The following is a 19,566-nucleotide window of genomic DNA, read 5'->3' on the forward strand; positions in this document are numbered from 1 at the left end:
GTGTTACAGAAACCTAGTGTTACAATATCTTGTTATCAGAAGTTTTGTAGGCTCAATAATTCAAGTTTAAAGTTGCAGAACATACCGGTACATTCGTACTCCCTGGGGACTAGAGAGCAGTGAACGTACCGGTACGTTTGTACTACTCAAAGGGTTAATGGTTATACTATTTATTGATAAGAAAAATAAAGTATATTTTGTATGATAAACCACTAATGGGTTTAGTAATGTTCGTTGAGTCCCAGGGGAGTTTTGCTAATGGGTGGCTCTATAAAGGGGTTCAATCTGGGAACAGAGGAGGAGGGGATAGGTGGTGCCAGGTACACCTTATAATGCTGGATGTATTAATATAAATTTCATCCTGCAAAAAGGAAGTTTTTTTCTTTGTTTTAAAGTTTTTTTTGTTGTTGTTGTTAAGTATATGTTATTTATGTATATATAACATTGGGGAAAGAAAATGTTTTTCTTGAAAAACGGATTGCAACCCAATTTACCGTGTCCGTCTGTTTATCTGCCTTTCTGCACGATACCACAAAGATGACTCTGTCAACCCTACACAATCCATGTTAATAAGATTATTACCTGCCTTTTTGCATTTAGGTCCTTTACACACACCAAAAAAAACACAAAAAAAAACACAAAACACAAGGGTTCTGCTTTTTGAATTGTTTGAATTGTAAGGTTAAATAATGTAACAGGTTTGTTATACTGTTCAGTACCACCAAAGAAACATTAGACAAACATTTTGTTCAATATTTTTTCTAAATTATTTTTATAATGAGTGATGTAAAGGATTTTTCAGTCTTGTACATATTATTATTACCAGTATTTGTTTATTTAGTCTTAAAGAGACTAGGGCGTGTGAACTATGCATCAGCAACATAGTCATTTACAACAACGTCTCACCCGAAAGAGGGAGCACAAGGAGGTTAAGTGACTTGCTCAAGGGCACACAGTGAGTCAGTGAGTGAGCCAGGATTTGAACTGGACACCTCCTGGTTACAAGCCCTTTTCTTTAACCACTGGACCACCCAGCCTTCTACTTGATTATACTTACCAGTCAGAAACACAATCTAGCATTGAATATGATTTTCATACTAAGTTCATATTTTTCTTACCGGACCTCATTTTGGAATCTGTCTCACATTCATTCAATCCAACTACAGAATGACAGGGTGAATCACACTCTCCCAGATTTCACCTCATTGCTAAGCAGATGTGGAGCTTGATCTAAGGAAAGCAATTTTCAAAATGGAATTAATTTATGTTTAAACTTATTTTCTTTTCCATAGCAGTCAACTACTTATTCATGCCCTTTGTGTAATTACTACAGTGCTCTGTGAACGTTCATGGAGTGCTATCTACAGTATCTATCTTCTCAATTTGTTTGTTCACCTTGAATGTTCACATTCTGAAGGGAATTGGTATGAATAAGCAATGGGAATTTGTTTGAACTGTGAAGTACTATACTATGAAATACAGCTATTTTCACTGATCACAATTAGAACTAGTATTGGACTACTGAATGTTACCTTAGGTAAAGGAGTCCAGGGTTAGTGCTAATCAGTATCTTTGAAACCAGATGTGTTATTTTTCTATGTTCTTAATTGCCATACTGTTCAGGTTATAAGACACACCATGTGTATAATGAACATGCCTGAGCTACCTTGGTCTACATCTAGTATAACAGTTCTTGTAAAAGGTATGCCTCTTGTATAACACCCTATGAAAAAAGTGATATAATATATAGAATACTATAACCACAATACACCCTGTATATACACTTAACCTGTATATAAAATGTTAAAATCTCTAAAATGGTGCACGTTATACTGTGAAAAATATGGCACCACCAAGGCAATTTGTAAACTCAAACATGACAAATTACAAAGAGAACAGCATTAGATGATTCTATAACAGCTTAGATTTGCCCAAGTACTTGATGAGTACTAGCTTTTTGTAAAACAAGTTTAAAGTTTAAAAAATATTTCTAAAAACCAAATGTATAAAAGTAATTAAAATGAGTAAAAATAAAACCTTATTATTCTATTAACAATCTGCATATATATATAATAACAGTATTTTATAGTTTTTGGTACCATTGGCTCCATATTACAGTCGGTGCCACTTTATCTGGATGGCTTGGGAGAAGTAAAAACATCCCGACTAAGCGGATGTCCCAATTAACACTAAAACCGCCATAGCCGCTTTTTGGATGGCTTTTGCCATTCAAATTTAAATATCTCTGCGTATGTGAATATCTCGTGCATGTCCGTTCTTAAGTGTTACTAAATATTTTTATTAAATACCCAGTGTAACCCAAGTGTTACTAAATACCCATACCCAACCACCAGACCCGCAGTTTATGCGGGATATATAGAAATCAATAGAAATATAGCCGACAATTTAGTCTGGGCTTTTTAATAAAATCAACGTCATTGTGAAATAACATATTATAATCCTGTTGAGTGCTTGAAACACTGATGAAAGTCATTCTACACATCATATATTATTATTATTTACACTACATTTCTCAGGCAGAAAGACAAAGAAAAATTGCGTATTCTAAGCTCTCTGCACAGATCAGTGACCATCGGGATTGATGCTAAACGAAAGCCAGAAACCGTTGCATTTTATAACGCAATGTAGTACGGTGTGGATATACTGGATCAAATGGCATGGCTGTATTCTGTCAAAGGTGGTACTCGCAGGTGGCCTGTGTCTGTTTTTTTTATAATGTTTTGGATCTGGCAGCCATCAATGCTATGGTTTTGTACAAGGAGTGCACCGGCAACACAATCACTCGGGGGGACTTCATTTTGCAGCTAGCCCTGGAGCTATGGCAGAAACATTTTGATAAGAGACACAAAAGCCGGCTGGCATATGCCCCTCAGCCTTCAGCCAGCGCTGCCCCCACTGGCACACGGAATAAAAGACAATGCCAGGTTGCTAAATGCAATAAAAACAGAACTTTTGATGTCTGCGTCCGTTGTGAAAAGGCAAGTCTGTGGCAAATGCACTGGTACAGTTGAAAAGCGTGTTTTCTGCGTAGATTGTACTTAGAAAGCTGTAACAGAACTCTGAACAGACAGACAGAGCCTTTGAACTCTCTTTCACTCAAAGCGCTTTCACGTTGCGTAAGTTATGATATATTTTAGTTTTATGCTATTTTTATAACTAGTTATTTGTGTTTTATAATTGTATATGTGCGTACAGCTTTCTACACCTATTTGCGTAAAGTCTATTTTATTACAGTTTTTTTATGTTTATGTATGTGCTCTTTTTGAAAAAAAAGAAAAAAGTTTAATTTTCAATGTAAATACGGTGTTTCTGAGATGACCATAGTCACACTTTTTTGTTTATATTTATGATTATATGTTAAATACATAATTTAAAATACAAGTCCATTTTTTTTTATTCCTATACACGCCAACTTTCTTTGCAACAGCAGCCTGAGAATTAGAAAATACTGTATCCCAATTAAACAAAGTGACGTCTCAATTAAACGACATGGCATTGGAAAGAACAGTCTCCCAGAGTTGGATCCCATTTAAACAGCAATCCCGATTATCAGTATCCCAATTAGGCGGCGCCGACTGTACTCTCTCTTTCACTGGTTATATAAAATATGTTTATTGCTTGTATACGCAAGTCACAATAGCAACTGTTTAAAAGTGCGTAGCAGCAAAACAAAAACAAAAAAAAACACCAGAAATATAATTCTGGACTGCCCTGGAAATCCACCAAGTCCTAATTTGTTAGCTGTTTTGTAATAAATAATTAATTTGTATGGATGGCTGCCTAATGGTAAAAGCAGGAAGGGGCAGTGCCAGATTGTGCCTGAACCAAACTGTCCACATGTTGTGCAAACAACATAGTGCTAAATGTCTATTTGAACCAGCAACACAGCTGTAATTTCCTTCTGGACAAGCAGTAATTTCCCACAGTGATGTATGCTAGTATCTAGAATGAAATTCTACATAACACCCACCTAATCTGAGCAGAACACATGTTATTAGTCAGATTCTCTTATTTGTCATCTTGTTTTGTTCCTCCACCTGCCAGCTGGCTTTTGACTCCTGAGGGGTTTCTTTAATCATAAGCTTCCCACCTGCCTCAATTTAGTTTCAGGTAGCTGCGTGGCATTGATAGGTGAAGTAATAGCTGTATTTACATTACTGGCCCATTGTAAGCAGCTTCAAAACCAATTATTTTTGTTCTGTTACCAGACTGAAATACATTCAACTACAAGACACTGATAATTAAAAAAAGTTTAGTTTAATTAGGTTTTTTGATTAATTAGATTTTTTTTAAAATGAATGCAGAACTTAAATTTTAGATTGATATGTTGTAAAAAGCACCCATTTTAAAAATATATTCACAAACAGAATGTTTGTGAAAACATGTATGTGAAACACTTCCATTATGAATGTGTGTCAAGTTACACCATGAGGGTAAGTACATCTAGCAAAGTAAGAAGAGTCAAAGACCCCTTTCACACTACTGGGCCGGCCCTGGGCTGCCCCATATTTAGGTCTGCAACCCCGTTCAAATTTGCAGTTTTAAGGCGCCTTTGCGCGTTCACATATGTGACTGAAAAGCAGGCCTAAAATGTGGCGAACTGCTTTTTTTTTATTTTTATGGAACGATGTGTGCAAAGCTGACTTTGCACACCCGCAAGGGCTACGCAATGCTCCTTTTTCTACCGACTTATAATTGGGAATGTAGTAGGTGAGGTCACTTAATTCCTACTAATAATTGAATTGCCGTAACATTCCTGGCAATCTGCCACACCCCATATAACACCTGGTGGTTTCAATCAGTGAAGTAAGACTGCTGTTGCTGTTAAGAACGTGCTCTCTCTATCGCTCTTTTGTTTCTTTGTGTGCTGCTTTCCTATCGTCTAAAATGCTTTTATTTGTTTTATGGGTATTTAGTAGGGTGAACAAGTGGGAAGAAGATTGTTTGATTGTTTTGGTTCACCCGAAGTAATGTATTGTTTTTGTTTTTCTATTTTAGGCAGTTTACTTGTTTTAATGTGTTAAATTCAGTAATTAAGTAAACTGTCAGATATGTTTTTAGTGGTCACACATACTTTTTGTTTCTCTTTTTATAGGAGACGCGTTGGCCACTGTTTTGTTTCTATTAAATATAATTTGGTTTTTTTTCTTGCTTTTTGCTCTTTTGTTATATTTTGCTTGTTTAAATTAATTTAGCTTGATCTGGTGTGTTTATTAAAAGAAACGGAAAGACGACTATACTTTGCTAGTGTTTAAATGTATCTGTTGTTTACCAACAAATCTAAGTGCAATCTATTGTGATAAAGACACAAACGTTACATATAGTATTAAGTACTAAGGGTAGAAATCTGAGTGAGTGCCGGTATTCAGCCCTTCCTCCCTAGGTTACACTGCCTCCTAGTGTTTTTGCTGAGTTACGATTTGGGCACACTTAAGATTTGTTGGCCCTTTGTTATATTTTTTAGATTGTAATTCATTTGTTTGGTTATTTATTTTAAGCACTTATTTGGTATTTGTTCTTTTTTTGAGCACCTTTTTCTTCCAAGGCGCAGTGCCATTTGAGAGGGGCTGTTGTCGTGGCTTGTCCATTTTATTCTCGCCTTTTATGAGACTTACCTTGTAGCATAGAAATTGTTGTTAGTTAGAAAAGACACTTGTATTATCAAGCAAATATTTTATTTCTTTTAATTCGCTTCTTTAATAAATGTGCTTGCCCTGCCTATGTGGGGCAGGGTTTTAAACTACATGTGCATTGCCATTCCTTTTTATTCTTTCATTCATATGGAAGGGACTTATGCGGGGGGTGTGATAACATTAGACCTGTTTTTTTTTTTAATTTAGTCGTCGCCAATTATTTTTACCCCAGTTTTCACCCCAGTTTAGCATGCCCAATTAGTATCTGTATCCCCGGCTCACCGCTCGCAACCCCCCCCGCCGACTCAGGAAACGGAGGCTGGAACACGCGTCCTCCGAAACGTGCTCCTTCCAAGCCGTCATTTTTCGCACTGCAGATCCACATGCCACCAGACCTATAGTGCCGGAGGACAACACAGATCTGGCGGCTCTGCTGCAGAGCCACAGGCGCCCTATCGGCCACAGGGGTCGCTGATGCGCGGTGAGCCGTGGATTCCCCTGCCGACCTAAGCCCTCCCTACCCGGGCAGCGCTCAGCCAATTGTGCGCCGCCCCCTAGGAACTCTCGGTCACGGTCAGCTGTGACATAGCCTGGACTCGAACCTGCGATCTCCAGGCTATAGGTCACATCCTGCGAGGAGCGCCTTTACTGGATGCGCCACTCGGGAGCCCATTACATTAGACCTGTTAATTCGTAGTTCCCCTTACTCCTGGGATAATTAGGGGGTGGCGTAGTATGATCAATAGGCTAGGTGCTACAGTATGAATGGTAACAAATTATTGAATTTCCCTTTCCCTTTCTGAGAGAGTGTGGTAATAAGCAAAGCAGGTGAAGTGCAGGTGCAGTAATCCAACAAGGAAAGACAGACAACAAAGTACAGGTGAAATGGTTTCTGTTTTATTTGTAATCCAAATGGCCTAATGACCCAACAGTAAATAATAGGAGGACTGCCAACACACAGCGATGTGTTACGCACAGGGAATAATTATGGGTTGCAGTTCCGTAAACAATAATAAACAATAGTCCAGTACAAACACACACACAAGATACAAACACCATCACCAGTCCAAAGTGTGTGCTGTAGTGCTCGCTGTGAAGTACAATTTATCTGTGATACAATGTGCAGGGTTGTCCGGGTTTAGTGCTGGCCGTGGGCGACAGTTCTGGATCGTGTTAGCCATCGTGTCTTAATAAACAAACAGTATTTTAGACAGACAGAGACAAAACAAACAAAACACATGCGGTAATAATCACAGTATCGGTCCTTTCGGTTCTTAGCATTACCATCACAAGGAACAGATCACCTCACTACGTCCCCTTTATATACCATCAACCATGACCACTTGGTTAACAAGCCAAGTGGACCCTTCTGGGTCAATGATTTAGTGTACCATAGCTCCATCACCTTTCTAGATGGCCGAACTGTCGGGCCATCCAGTCCAGGGTACTCTGTTCCCTTTACTCTGCGACCTTACAGGTTGGGAAGGAGATCTAACACCAAGAATCATTCGATCTCTGTCACAGAGAGTCAGGACATTCAAGCAAGTAACTCTGAGCTAGTACCACAGACTGTAGAAAGAACAGAATGTGAGCCTTATTGCCATTTGAAAGGGAATATAAGTAGTTGATTAGGTATGGAATAATCTGAAGAAACTCATTCAGCTATTGTCAACATATGATGATTTTAGATGTGTGCAGCGTCACGTATTTGAGTAGTTAAGCACTGGCATCCAGAAAGAAAGAATGTGTGTCTAAAAGTATTTATAATGGACAATTTAGAAACAGATACATTGCATTACAAAACATCAACAGATGAATGGCAATGCAGAATACCAATGCTGTGACTGTGGCCTGAACAGGGAATTTGAGATAAGACCATTTGAGACTTTATCTGTAAAAAAAATAACCACATGTCATTTAAAAACATGTACTGCTGTATACCACAACAAAAAAATGCTGAAGTGTGGCAGAGAATAACCAGTTAAGGTAAACGACACGGAGGCCTGCTTTTTATTTATAGATTAATCTTAAACCCCTAAACATGCTGCCACTTCAGCAAAGCACTGGCTGCCCTTAGAAGGTAAGGTACAGTAATCAGGAGAATCACTCTGAGTGCAGAGATCTATTGCCATTACTTTTCAAAACAAATGGCAAACACATTATCAAAAGCTGACTCAAAGTCTAGGCCTCTTGTCATTTTTCCTAGCATTGATTCAAGTATTTATTTTTTTTGTTTAAGTCTTGCACTTTAATTGTATCCTGTTGCTGTGTTTTTTTTAGTTTTTGTTTTTTTGTTTTTTTTTACTTAAAACAGTTGCTAGGTCAAGGTTTTAAATGTGTTTTCAAAATCCACACTTATGGAGTCAATCATGTTTCACATAGACTTGTTTAAAAACCATTTTTATTTGTTTAATATAGACTGAAGACCTTAATTCATTTACACATCGTATAGGGTCATCTGTCAAGTATGGAACAATTTTAGAGCCCTGTGTTCTCTTGTTTTGTAATCAACATTTAATAGTTATGAAACCAAAAGTTACCATAAGGCATGACATAGGGATGACCTTCTAATTACTTCCCTGCTATCCTGACCTGGAGAGACCAACAGGCATCTGAAGGCAGTTCAGTCTAATTGCTCCTGCAGTCATGAGCCTCATAAGAAGTGATTAGTGCCAATTCTGATAGACATTTTGTGAGTGGACCACACAGCCATTCTAAACTGGAATGAAACCAGAAACCCTGTGCTGAAATACTGGATAAGCCACTGCAAATTCACTGTGGTGCCCAGCACCTCTTAATCTTGAACTATAGGTTTATAGTGTCAGTTTTGCACCATCTTTGCATCAGTATAGGAGTTGTCATTGGTCATATTTACTGCTGAGAAGGGTGAGGCACAGTGTCCAGAGTGGCAGACCCTTTCAATTTGCAAAGAAGACACTCTACTGACCCATTATCATTCAAATATTTTATATTTTTATGAATATATTTTTTATTATTTACATGGACAGCAATTTAACCATGAAAGGAAGGTTGAATTAATTAATTAGCTTCCAGGGTACACTTGCAGTTTTTCTTTTGATACACAATGTATGCTTTTTGTCTATTATAAAAAAATTGTATTATAATGTATTATTCTTATAACAGGTTATTTTTTACAAGAGCATGACATCATTTCCATTTGTTTTCTAGGCCCAGTTGCATTGTCATTTTTTTTTTCCAGGGCCTTTTTATTTCTTTGTTATGTTAACCTACAAGGTGAGGTTTGGGGGAGGGAGCTAGCCCCCCTGTATCCTACCATCTCCTTTCATCAATTAAATCTACTCTATTTAACCATCAGTCAGTCTTTCTGTTTTTTCGTTCTGGCGTAAACCTAAGTGAATTGCAAGATGCACATCTGATTACTCATCAGCAAAAGAATTCTCTTCCACGGACTCGGAGGATTTTCAGGATTTCTTGTCTGTAGCAGAGCATTCTCCTGCAGCTTCAAACCAGGGTCTGATCAGCCCACCATTCTTCTCTCCATCCGTCGTCTCTGTAAAATCTGAACAGGTGCCTCCCAACCAGGATACTTTATCTCTATGTGAGGTTTTATTTTTGTAGCTGCTATGCCACTGGAGGAATTTCATCTCCAGATATAGTTTATATTCAGGTTCTTTATATTTGGGAAGCAGCACAAGTGTACAACCACAAAGACAGAAATAGAAATTATTTATTTCAGATGCCAGTAAAACAAATTAAGACAGCTGCCATAAAATGACTAAGAACATAAAATACCTAAAACTAAACCCTAAAGTAGACAATAAGACAACTAACTATAACTTATTAAAATACCCTATTAAAGTCCCGGCCAAGTCCCTCTGCTGAGCTATGCTTGTCTTCACTCTTTGTTTCGATCCACATAGGCCGCTTCCCGTCTCAGCAGAGACAGTGAATGATGCGTTACATTAAAACTATAAGACAAACAACAACAATAAAACGCAGAGTTGTGGCCTCCAAGAGTTTAAAAACACATGCAAGCAACAATTTAAAATCCAGTTTTAATTCCTAACTGATACAAAATAATTAAAAAGGCACACTTAACTTCTGCGAGGGAGTTGTAAATACGACTCTCTCTGATAGCTCCATAGAGCCCTGCTACAGCACACGGGTCTCCGACGCCTCGTCTACCAATCCGTCCACTGTGGTGCTGCGGCTGCTCCGCTGTCCTGTGTGCCCGCCTGTCCAGTTAAGAATCTGTAGGTTAAAACCGGTGTGGATCGCCTCACAGTAAAACCTCTTTCGCTTTCATTGTTGTTGCTGCTGCTGCTGCCACCGCTGCTCAGTTCTGTCTAGGTCGTTGCTCTCCTTCTGTTGTTTCAAGCATGCTTTTAAACAATCTCACACCCAAGCAGCTTTTATGTCTTTACAACTTTCGCTTCCATCGACAGCAAAAAACGTGGACTCCTACATTAATATTTCCTCAGAAGCTAGGAAAGACATTCAAATGTGGTCTGTTCTTATTCAGCACTGGAATGGCCTGTCTATGTTTTATTACGATTTCATTTCAGCACCATCACATGGTTTTCCAGTATATGGGCTCAGGAAATTGAAAATCTATCTCCACATCTAAAATCCACAGCTATCCTCAAAATTTACCCAATAATTGCAGCAGCCCAACTATGGGGTCATCTCTGGTCTAAGAAATCGTTATTATTATACTGCGATAATATAGCTACAGTGCACATTATAAATAAAGGCTGTTCCAGTTCTTATCAGGTAATTACTGCGGCGGTGAGTATTGATTTCAGTATCCAACAATGTCCTAATACAAGCTTGCCATCTACTGGGCATTTATAATAATGCAGCTGATGCTCTTTCTCGTTTATAGATTTCCAAATTCCACAGTCTGGTTCCTACAGCTCTGCCATCTCCAGCAGCAACTGCACAGTTCAATCAGCTGATTTTCAACTGAATTCAACTATCAGTAAGATACTTAATTCAGCGCAAGATTACAGACTTCAGCACTTGCCCCTTCTACCAGATCCTCATACTCTACAGGTTGGGCTTGTTATGTAACTTTCTGCTCCCAAAGCAGGATTAATCTTACTCCATTTAACCAGGACTGGATCATTGCTTTCATAGTTCATGCAAAGGATTCTTTACATCTGGCACCAGCTACAATCAAATCCTATTTGTCTGGAATTCAACATCAATTTTACTTGATGTTCATCTCTTCTCCAACTATACTATCAATCCCAGCTGTCTGTCTTCTCCTGCGAGGAATTTCCAAAAGCTCTGGGCTGCATCTCCTGCTCGCCTGCCTATCTCTGTTGACATTCTTGGCAATTTGATTTCAATTCTCCGTCAAGGCTGCTTTTCTCCAATTGATGATTTAACAATGGAAGCCATGTGCCTATCTGCATTTTTTGGATTTTTGAGATGCTCTGAATATACAGTTCCTTCTATTGCCAGTTTTCCTACTCTGGGTATTCGCTGCAGTGATCTCATGCATCTTGTAGATTCCCATTTTATTCTCTTCCTATGCATTTCAAAAACAGATCAGCTTCGGCAAGGACAATGTATTCAGCTTTCAAAAATCTCCAGCCCATATGCTTCCATGCTGAAATATATCACAGAACGTAAACCCAAATCTCCTTCCGACCCCCTGTTCATCAATGCAAGCTGGTCTGTTGTCTGAAGGCATTGGTTTTCTTCTCATCTCTCCACTGGTTTCCAGAGCAGGAGTTCCCCTGCAATTCTACTCTCCTCATTCATTCAGAATTGGAGCAGCCACATCAGCAACAAGAGCAAAGATTAACGAGCATCTAATAAAAAATATGGGACACTGGACCACATCAGCAGTCGAAGCTTACATTCGTTCTTCCCCATGCGAAACATCCTCTGCTCACCAATCCATTGCTAGTATGTCCGGAGTGGGGACGACCTTTCCGCCTGGGCCACCAAAGGTTTCCCCCCCTAAAAAGGTTTTTTTTTCCTTTCCACTGCACAGAGGGTCTTCACATAGTCGGTAGGGTACAGTTTTCTTTCCTTCTCATATAAAATGGTTTCTCTCTTTTTCTTGTTTACTATATGTATTGGTGGTTCTCCTTATTTTTCTTCTCATAAGTGTCTTCAGCGGGGATCTGGGGGTCCATTCTTTGGGGGGTTAGTGATTCCACTTTCTCCAACCCTTTGTTAAGCGTCGCTTCATTTACCTCTTAGAGGAGGGTTCTCCGTGAGTCAGAGGGGGCTTAACCCCTCCTTTAGCATGCATAAACATTTGTCTTCTTTTCTTCCAGGTTCTGATGTCTCTATTTATGTGAAGACCCCCCAATCGGTTCTCCTCAGCAACGGAACCCTCCTTCTGTTATCTTGGTCTTTTGAAGAGGCAGAACACCCTGCTCTATATGTTCTAATAACTACTAACTCCATGTTTTTCTTTCTGGTTCGTGAGCCTCTTCATATGTGGGGTCACCTCAGAGACTTTGTCCCCTCTTTGTATGTTGGGTCACCTCAAAGACGGTGACCCCCTCCTGTTTGTCGGGTCTCCTCAACAACAGAACCCACCTACTGCATATGTTGGGCCATTGAAGAGCCAGAACCTCTCTCATGTGTTTAATATTACTAATCAATGTTTTTCTTTCTGGTTCGCGAGCCTCTTTGTATGTCAGGTCATCTCACAGACGGTGACCCCCCTCTTGTTTGTTGGGTCTCCTCAATGATGGAACCCCCCTTCTATGTGTTGGGCCTTCGACGAGGCGGAGCCTCTCTCTTTACATGTTTTACATGTTACTAACTCCATGTCCTAAACATTACATCAGGTGGCCTTGCTCCTCCCCTTGAATTTATAAATGGTGGAATATGGTCATCAGTCTTTCTTGTAACTAACTGTTTTCTTCAACTGTATCCTTCCTTTCTTGTGATAACATAGTTCACTTCCTGTTAATAATTTTGAACACTTAACTTTGGATCATCAGGCTATATGTTTATGTGCCAGAGGCAACTTTAAAATTATTTTGTTTTGTTGTTTTGGTTCTTAGTAGCTTAAGTGACTATGATGGAATAGAAAGTGAATTACTTTTAATATATTACTTGGAGACACTTTAAATGGATTTGCGTCATGAATAATTAAAGAACAGCTTGCTCTGGGTGTAAAATACCAGAGTTTTTGTTGTTTCAATTGACTTTGTATCACATAGAAAAAAGAAGATTGTAGATATTAACCTCAAAATTTGGCACAATTGTCTGTCACTGCTTGAAGGCCTAAATGGCAGGGTCTGCGAGGGCAAGTACTTATGGTGCCTGCAGACACTGTGTCTGACTGTAAGCAATGCCATTGTCCCCTGCTTTCATGACAGTTAAATTGCCAAGAGCCATACAAATAAAAAAAAGGAAACGTTTGTTCTGAAATAACAAGCTGTGAATATTACACAGGGTAGTGCATATAACAGGATCTTTAGTAAAGTATTGACATATTACTAAATTCTTTGTAAATAATAAGGGGCCTGTTCAAGAGATGAGAGCCTCTGAAAAAAATTAATTAGTTAAGCACTTTTTGTTAAGATGCTTTTTAATTAACTAAGGACCCTATTCAAACTATGAGATCCCCAAAAGACAAGTCAAGTAAGTTTTGCTAAGAAGCTATTCAGTTCTTATAAAACCTGAAAAACTGCATACCAAAAAGTCTTGACTTACTTCCCTTCTTGAGGATCCCATCTTTTCAACAGGGTCCATTATTAAGAAAACCATTGCACATGCCGAAAGTATAAATAAATAAAAGCCAAAGGAGAAAATTCAATTTCACATAAGAAATACCGGATTTTCCCTAATCAAATGGTGCTTTTTAGTTCAGGGTGGCATCACATATAGGCTTTCAAAATATTAATGAATATAAAAAACTCAGGCATATTACTATAGAGTACACTTATAAAAATAAATATTATTTCAACCTGTTGTATACTTTAACAATAGAAAGAACACAGTGGGATGTTTTTTGATTATTTTCACACCTAGCATGTGTTATACAGAAACATTCGGATCATTCTTCATTCAATTCTAGATGTAGATAAATGCTAAGAGCTTGATAGACATGCACAATATCCTGAAAAAAAGAAAGTGTGGAATCGGACAGTTTTGGTAGTTTCTGGCAGGGATTCAGCATTACACTGACAAATTAAATAATTCAGTACAAACTCCAACTGTGCTCTGCTGGTATTAAAACAGATGGGATATAAATTTATGTGTAATTTATTCTAATTTTGTTCAGTAACTTAACGATTACATAGAGTACAATTTGCTGGATGGTGGATCAGCCATTAAAGACTTCAACTGTATGACGAATTGTGTTTATGTACTTCAGCCCTCTCAGCATGAATGAGTTAAGGTGGGAAACTTGTTTTGGTTATAATCTGAACCATTCATTATCTTAGGAGCAGTTATCCACTACAATAACCAATATTTACCAAAGATTTTGTTCTTTTTCAGTATTTTGTTACCGACTGGCAGTTGTTGGTTTGAATCTCCAGAGAACATAACAAAAGAAAACATTAGTGGATAGAATTTTTAGATTCCTTTGTAAACTATAGTTGAAAAACTGCCCTACTGTAATCCCTAATATTATAGTCTTATGTGACACATAACCACATGATGTGTGCCCCAGTGACTGATTAATACTGGCATAGTTTTATTTTATTTTGAAAAGTCCACCTAAACACCAGTCATCAAACTTAATTTTAAAAATATGTTTTAAACATTTAAAGTTTTGTTGTAAACCCATGTTGAAAATATCTAGACTATAGGTGTTAGCTTAATGTTATTGGTATAAGAGAAACACCATTTGGTTCCTGACCTGTAACAGAACTTGAAAATGTCATTTATACATTTACGACTGCAAGTTGTACAGTAAAAAGAGTATATGTGTTGTCTCATAGAAGAACATTGGGGCAAGTATCATACACATACATTTGAGGAATAGTGCTTTATGATACAGCATTGCAAAGAAGTCTATGGAGGAATGTAATAACATATATCAGGGAATGATACTTACTGTAAACTACTTTGTTTACAATGTTGTATAGCTTCCTCATCAGAGCTGATGCCAGTCAACAGATTGGCCATTTGCTCAAGAGGCTCAGAATGAAATAAATAAAAAAGTTATCAATCAATTTATTAAGCAATGTTAATAATGATTGCTGTAATGTAATGTAAGGTGCTGTAATGATATGTAAGGACTATTAAACAGTAAAGAGTAATTTACACAAAAAAAATATGCACTTTATTATAATAAGATAGTTCCCTATTAAATAATCTACATTTAACACTATTGCATTTAAATAAGTAAAAAACAAAATGCAGATAACATGCATTTTTTTCTAATAAATATCCAATTTCATGGACACTTATTGCACTGCATGGAAATAATTGAACAATGCCAATGACACACATTTTTAAATTAGAGGATTATCATGGATCATGTGTTCATTGTTGGTCTACTATTCTCAAGATGGGTGAATCTAAACTGCCATGAGCTAGAGAGGAAATAGGCCGGTTTAACCACTACCATATGTATTAGCCCTTAAGCATCCATACCTCCAATCAATGGGGAAATTGTATTATTGTGATTCCAAAGATAGACGAGATTGCTATTTAAATTGATTTTTTTAAGAACATTTTTTATACTGTATGTCTGGGTCTTTAATTCATGTGTCTTTTTATGGGATGGGTTTCTACATGCTTGTGTTCTGTGACTGTAACGGGGTGATGGTCCGCACTTACCCCCACTCACAATCACATTATCCTCGTTGGAACACAGAGTTGTTTAGCACGCATGAAACAGTCACTTGATAGCGTTCACAGGTATAAATGTTTATTTATGCACTGGACACTGCACACAAATTGCAAATGACAACTGATGCTCACAGACTAGCAGGTTACATACACTGACTGACATTCCCCCAGACAAGTTCACGACTGACCTAATAATTCTCCGTCCTAAAGAAAGACACTGTATTTTATAATCCACACTTACACCTTGAATGATTTTATACAAAAATAAACTCTTATTTAACATTCATACTTTTACAATAAAACATTCATATATCTTACGTTAAACATGTTTCTTCTCATTTATACGCATGTGTTTAACCTGCATGAATACCGTCCTTGTTTACCAAACCCGATTGTTAAACTGTTATATTGCTTACTCGTTATTATTATCATTGTCATTATTATTCTTTTGTCCCTAACATATGTCAATAACAAAACCCTTGTTCCACATGTATAGCTACGGCAACTTCATTAATGGAAGCGCCCTAATCTAATTACTGCAATGGACCATCACATATCAAACACACTTGATCAACAGCATGCACAATACATAATAAACCACGGCTCTATCGCCAGTAGAATAACAATCACAATAATAATCACAATAACAGAATTCAATATTACAGTGAGGGTCTTACCCTCACAGTGACAATGGCAAATAAATACCAAAATTAACCCCAGCAGTGATTACAAAGAGGTTAAGAGAGTATTCATAAAGCCAAGTGTTCTTGCATGCAAATCATAATCTATCAATGGACAGTTCTGATACTGTATGGGTTGGCAATTCCAGTCCTGGAAGACTATTGCACTTCAGTTTAAATATGTATAATGGAATAATTACAGAGCAAGTAGCTTTACATTTTATTTAGCTGTTTTCTCAAATTCTAAGGTGCTTTCACTTGAGTTCTTCACTTCCAGTTGTCTTCCATGTACATAACATAGGCAACATCAGCCAAAGTGTTTTTATAGAGTGAAGAGCCAGTGCCATCTAGTGCTGTGTCATTTTGGATGAAGCTGCCTTTACTACTTCTGGCAATACACTCCCATGCACAAGAGGGTGCTGGTGCTTTAGCTGATCTAGTCTATGTAACATATGTCTACAATAGACAACTACAACAGAAGAGCAAGTCTTCGCCTCAAATCAAAACACCTTACACACAGTATTTTAGTCATAGCAATAGAAACCACTCAGAATGATTGCACACGTCATAAGGTTAAAAAAAAAAACGCAAAATGGATGGAGGTTGAACTGGTCAATTAAGCAATTGAATTGATGGTTGGAATAGAGATCTGGGATGGATGGATCTTTGTTCAGCCACAGAAAAGGATATACCAGCACTTTATTACCCTTCACAATTCCACAGTAAGTCAATAATCTCACACACGGTATACAATGTTGGGCCCAACAAGCACAATATAGTTTAATCTGTAAATGTTCTCATTATTTGGGATTTGTATTTTAAAGGAGAAGCCATTGTTATCCAAAGAAATTCCGCAACAGAATCAGTGTTGCTAAACATTTTTACACTGAAGGTGACAGTTTATTGGCTGCAGTTGTATTTTCCAAGGCTGTGCAGGATTCTTAGGGTTAAACACTGCAGTGGGTCAGAAACTTGAACTGTAGAGATGGTTTTGAATAATTACCTGTTTACATTCCTGTGAAAGAAAACAGTATAAAATTACACTTCTCAATTATAATACTGTAACTACAGCTAGTACATAAATCCCTGGTGGGCTTGAATTGCAATTTTATTCAGTGAAACAGCCAGTGAATTAATGGATTTATTCCTGTTAGAACTATACATCAATACACTGTATTCAGTTTGAGCTAGATTGCCTTTAAATTAGCATTTTTTTTTAGTTTTTACTATAGCTTGAGTATCTCTGTGTGGCTTTTACACATCACTTCACTTGAATGGATTATTGTTTACTAAAGAGTTTTTTTTTCCCACAGAGTTGTTGTTTGGTTGTCATTAGCTGTTTTTACGTGGTCAAGGTAATATATTTTAATTTGGTTTGTGCATGGTATTGTGGGAAATTTTGAACGCCATTGGACATTCTGACAGAACAGCTTCAAGCCTCTGCAGAATACTGTTTATTCAGCATGCCCTAATTTGAAAGTTTCTGTTTACAAAGAAAAATTAACTGAGTGATGTTTACATAGTATTGGTACTCTCTGTTCATGTCAATGCGCTATATTTGTTTGCCCTGTAGCACGTTGTGGCACATCTTGTCCTGGGTATTCATTTCACACTTTCCAAAATAACTGTAACCAGTCCAAATACTGTACATGCTATAACACTGTATTACTGCATCTAGAAATGGTTACATGTCTAATTTTGTGTTTTTGTTTTATTCAAACTAACCCTTCAAAAAAAGGAATGGTAATGAACACCACATATAAACAACTGATTTACTCACAAATGGAAAGTACAATGAAAAAGGATTACATAAGTCATCAAAGATATTATATAAATAATGAGCTTGAAATTTAATCTGTTTATGTTGTACCTGCATGCATATCACCTGTCTTTTAAGATCCTTTAGATTTAGCTTGTTTAGTCTTTAAGCATTAGTTTTTAAACAGTGCAGCTTGAAGATACATTTCCTCATGCAGTATTTCCTTTTTATAACATTGAATGCTGGACGTAAAACAGTTATTTGATCAGATAAACAATTTGATATAGATGCTAGGTATTAGTGGTTCAATCTCAGACTCTTAACAACAATATGGCACGGGGTGCTGACTATCATACATGCTTGAGGTCATGCAACCACTCAGCTTGTAAGACGATCCCCCCAGCACCGGTTCATCAGACATCCTTAGCATAGGGGCACACTACACACATTCCACTCAAGTCATCGTGTGGGGAAGGCAGTCTGCCACAAGCTTGGTTTAAGCACAGAGCCCTAATAAAACTCACTGAGGACACACAGAGAACTGCAGTACAGAGAGGATTTTGGAGAAGAGCTCTGATTCACACAGCTGGCTGAGAAGTACTTTATGCTTTGCAAGGAATTAGAAGATTGAATATCAAGCCTATTGATACCATTTTCTATCTAGTTTTAATTCTCAATGTTTGGTATTTGGCTTTTTATTCAAAGCATTAAGGATGAAAAGACACTAAAAGCTTAAGTTTTTTGTTTTTGTTATTGTTGTTGGCCAGGATTTATTATCCCTGAAATTAAAGGAAGAAAGGGGGGAAAAAAGAAAATTTTCATTCATAAAAAAAAGTCTTTCAAAAAATGTTCTGGAATATGCTAACTATCCATTTACTTTCAACTGTCTTCCTGGGGGCTCTGATGGCAGGTGTCAGTGCTCAGCGGCATGGTACAGATAGTAATGGCAGGCGATATAACCGCATCCAGCATGGACAATGCTCTTATACCTTTATCTTGCCTGAAAATGAAGGCAACTGCAAAGAGGGAACAACAGACCAATACAACACCAATGCCCTTCAGAGGGATGCTCCACTGGTGGACCAGGAGTTTTCTACACAGAAAATACAACACCTGGAACATATCATGGAGAATTACACGCAGTGGCTTCAAAAGGTAAGTAGAGTATTTTGAGAGCTAATTGTTTAAATATGCATACTTTTATTTCTTGTGTGTCTAAGTTGACTGGCAAATTGCTTTACAAAGACTGACCAGTCTGTCCTGGAAGTAGAAGGATAAAACACTTCTTATAGGTTTACTGATTTGGGTTCATGCTACCTTCCTTGGTGTAGAGATTTGAAAGGACTTCAAAGAACGGCAGAAATATTGTACATCCTTTTGTAATTTTTTTGCTGTTTTTTTTGTACATGAAGAACAAGGGAATGACAGAGACATGTATAATTTTAAAGGTCTTCGATACAATACATATTTTTTATTTGTACTTTGGGATTATTTTGTCAATATAATTAAAGCGTAAACTGTATATATTTAAAATTGTATGTTTATTATAGATATCACATAGACAATTATTTCCTTGATATATTATCAGCAGTTCCAAATGAATAGATGCAAATGGCCAAAGCTACCTTTAAACTATATTAAATAACATATATTGATATTGATATTATAATAGCATAGATGGTAGGTTTTTCTATTCCAGACCCGAGCT

General features: G+C 37.4%; 1 protein-coding gene across 1 annotated transcript in view; it reads left to right on the top strand.

The window, feature by feature from the left end:
* Nucleotides 1–18,329: 18,329 nt before the first annotated feature.
* Nucleotides 18,330–19,566, top strand: part of LOC117399540 (angiopoietin-1-like) — a 124,925-nt gene continuing 123,688 nt past the window's right edge. The window contains exon 1 of the mRNA XM_033998801.3: nucleotides 18,330–19,013. Coding sequence (XP_033854692.3) covers nucleotides 18,705–19,013 — 309 coding nt within the window. The 5' untranslated portion in view covers nucleotides 18,330–18,704. The remainder of the gene's footprint in view (nucleotides 19,014–19,566) is intronic.

Source organism: Acipenser ruthenus, chromosome 4 (assembly GCF_902713425.1).
Source record: "Acipenser ruthenus chromosome 4, fAciRut3.2 maternal haplotype, whole genome shotgun sequence".
NCBI classification, from domain to species: Eukaryota; Metazoa; Chordata; class Actinopteri; order Acipenseriformes; family Acipenseridae; genus Acipenser; species Acipenser ruthenus.